General features: G+C 50.0%; 1 protein-coding gene across 1 annotated transcript; it reads right to left on the reverse strand.

Annotated features, from left to right (window-relative positions):
• Positions 1–65: 65 nt before the first annotated feature.
• Positions 66–1,721, reverse strand: foxi3a (forkhead box I3a). Its single transcript, XM_058627671.1, has 2 exons — positions 1,030–1,721; positions 66–814 (listed from the first exon to the last, which is right to left on the reverse strand). Exons 1-2 carry the CDS (start codon positions 1,583–1,585, stop codon positions 219–221), a joined length of 1,152 nt encoding a protein of 383 aa, XP_058483654.1. The 5' UTR covers positions 1,586–1,721; the 3' UTR covers positions 66–218.
• Positions 1,722–2,500: the final 779 nt, after the last annotated feature.

Below are 2,500 nucleotides of genomic sequence, written 5' to 3' on the forward strand. Positions count from 1 at the left end.
AACATATTTACCTTTTTAATGCCATTATTCGTGTTTGATGGCAGAGAAAAAACAAAGGAATCAGCTTTAAAAATAACACTTTTTTATTCTCATTACAAAAACAGTCTTATTTACACAAACATTCACCACCGTTTTAATGTTAAAATAATAATTAAAAAAACAGATAAATACAAAGGTTTTTTTACAGCGTAAACACAGAATTGTTGAGGTTTGAGGTTTCACTGCTGGAGGAGCAGAGAGTCCAGGGGCAGCGCCTCACTGAAGCCCCCACAGAACAGAGGCTGACACTGGGCCTCAAGCTGCTGCTGCTCCTGCTGGAGCTCCAGCGCCACACACGGCGCCACCTGCAGGTCAGCGTAGAGGGGCGGGTCAGCGAGGTGGTGGGAGGAGAAGTGTGAGGGTGTCATGTGGGAGGTGGGGAATGGAGGAGGAGCGTGATGGAGGAAGGAGAAGAGGGGAGGAGAGGAGCTGCAGGAGTCCCACTGAGGAACCACGGCACCGGGCGAGTACGAGGAGAAGTTCTCCTGAGGAGAAGCAGGGAGGAGAAGGGAGGAGGGGGAGGAGGAGGAGTCCTGGAGGTGACACAAGAAGTCGTTGAGGACGGAGGAGGAGCAGGAGGAGGCGTCTGAGGGAGGAGGAAGCTCCGTGCAGGGAATCTTGGGGCTGGGCTCGGACGAAGAGGAGTCACGTGATGATGAGGAGGAGGAAGATTTCTTGGCAACGCTCTCAGACTTCCTCTTTCTCTTGCGGCGGAAGTTTCCGTTGTCGAACATCTTCTCGCAGTTGGGGTCCAGAGTCCAGTAGTTTCCTTTACCTGTGGAGGGAAGAGAGAGGGTTTGAATCCCGTTTAAACAAGCACACGTTTGAAAAGCACAGCTTTGATCGGGAATGAAACGACGTCACAAATCCTCCAGAACACAAAAAACACTGGGCTTCGGTTTCAAACTTCTGCTCTTATTTCTACTTCCTCTTCCTGTTGCTGAAGAGGCCTATGTGGGCTGTGGACTTTCAGAATAAAGTTCTTCTCACCTGGGTCGCTCCCGTCCCGCGGAACCTTCCGGAAACAGTCGTTGAGCGACAGGTTGTGGCGGATAGAGTTCTGCCAGCCGGCTTTGTTGCTGCTGTAGAACGGGAAGTTGTCGGAGACGTACTGGTAGATCTGGCTGAGCGTCAGGCGCTGGTTGGGCGCGCTCTGGATCGCCATGGCGATGAGGGCGGAGTAGGAGTAGGGCGGGCGGACCAGCCGCAGGACGTCGTCCGGCGTGGAGAAGGAGAACCAGGGGTTCCCGGGAGGCAGGAACGCCGGGAGGCCGTAGAGATGTGGGAAGGAGCCATGGAACGCCAGGGTGGAGGAGGGGGCGGGGTCAGTGCTGGGGAAGCAGGGGTAGCAGTTGCCGTGGTTTCCGGAAGCCTGGAGCCACGGTGAGGAGGACGGGCCGGAGTGTGGAGGAGCTGGAGGACTGTAGAGGCTGAAGTCAGACGGGTCCAGGCCCAGCGAGGGAAGCTCCTGCTGGGGCAGCGAGGGCTCGCAGGGTGGCAGGGCCAGATCCAGCTCTGGAACAAAAGATGACGTCATGGTCGTCATGGTGGTCCTGACTGTGGAGGCTCCGCCTTCTGCTCAGTCAAAAGAGTGTGTGTCGGAAAAATGTTAAAACACAGAGAGAGAGACACACACACACACAGCTCCTGCACCTGTTCTCTGTACACCTGCTCTTTACCTGAGACACTTATACCCTGATGCCCCGCCCACCAGTGAGCTGATTGGTTGGCTGGTCTGTCTCTCTACACACACATGTGTGTGTATTGAAATGTTCGGGGGGAGTGGATGATGTGAGGTGATTTGAATACGAGCAGGTTTTTATTTTCCCTCAGGCAGAAAAAAGAGCCTGAGGAATGTCAACAAACACACACACACACACACACACACACACACACACACACGCACGCACGCACGCACGCACGCACATGTTTAAATCGTCCTTTTTTTTGTTAGACTCTATAATTTATTTATTTAACCTTCAATTTTAATTAAAATCAGAATTTTACATGTTTGGTTTCATTTTAAATATATATTGTATATATATATACTCTATATATGTGTGTGTAAATATATAGATATATATATAGACAGTATAGTTTTTGGATAATAATTATTGTTAGGTTTAAATTGTGTTTTTCATGAGATAAACTTGACATAAAATAGTGGAATGTGCCTTTAGTTTGCTGCTGATTCAGATGATGTTGAAGTGATTTTACAGAAACGCAGCATCAGCTGCTGTGTGTGTGTGTGTGTGTGTGTTTGTGTGTTTGAGGTGTCGCCCGTCAACTATTGTCTTCAAACGACCCCCCCCCCCCACACACACACACACAAACACAGTCAGACATGTCCCGCCCCCTGAGTTCTCCACGTTCCATTGTTCGTGGAATAATTCGTGAACACAAACATCGCAGTAACGTGAAAATGAAACAGTTCTGAGTGAAGGAATGATTTATTTATGTT

The sequence above is a fragment of the Solea solea genome, chromosome 4, assembly GCF_958295425.1.
Source record: "Solea solea chromosome 4, fSolSol10.1, whole genome shotgun sequence".
Taxonomy (NCBI): Eukaryota; Metazoa; Chordata; class Actinopteri; order Pleuronectiformes; family Soleidae; genus Solea; species Solea solea.

Bases quoted from the DNA above. Each gene is read 5' to 3' on its own strand.
- foxi3a (XM_058627671.1), bottom strand. From the start codon at position 1,585: ATGACGACCATGACGTCATCTTTTGTTCCAGAGCTGGATCTGGCCCTG. The intron at 815-1,029 runs GTGAGAAGAACT...TTCCCTCCACAG, and splicing joins GCGGGACGGGAGCGACCCAG to GTAAAGGAAACTACTGGACT.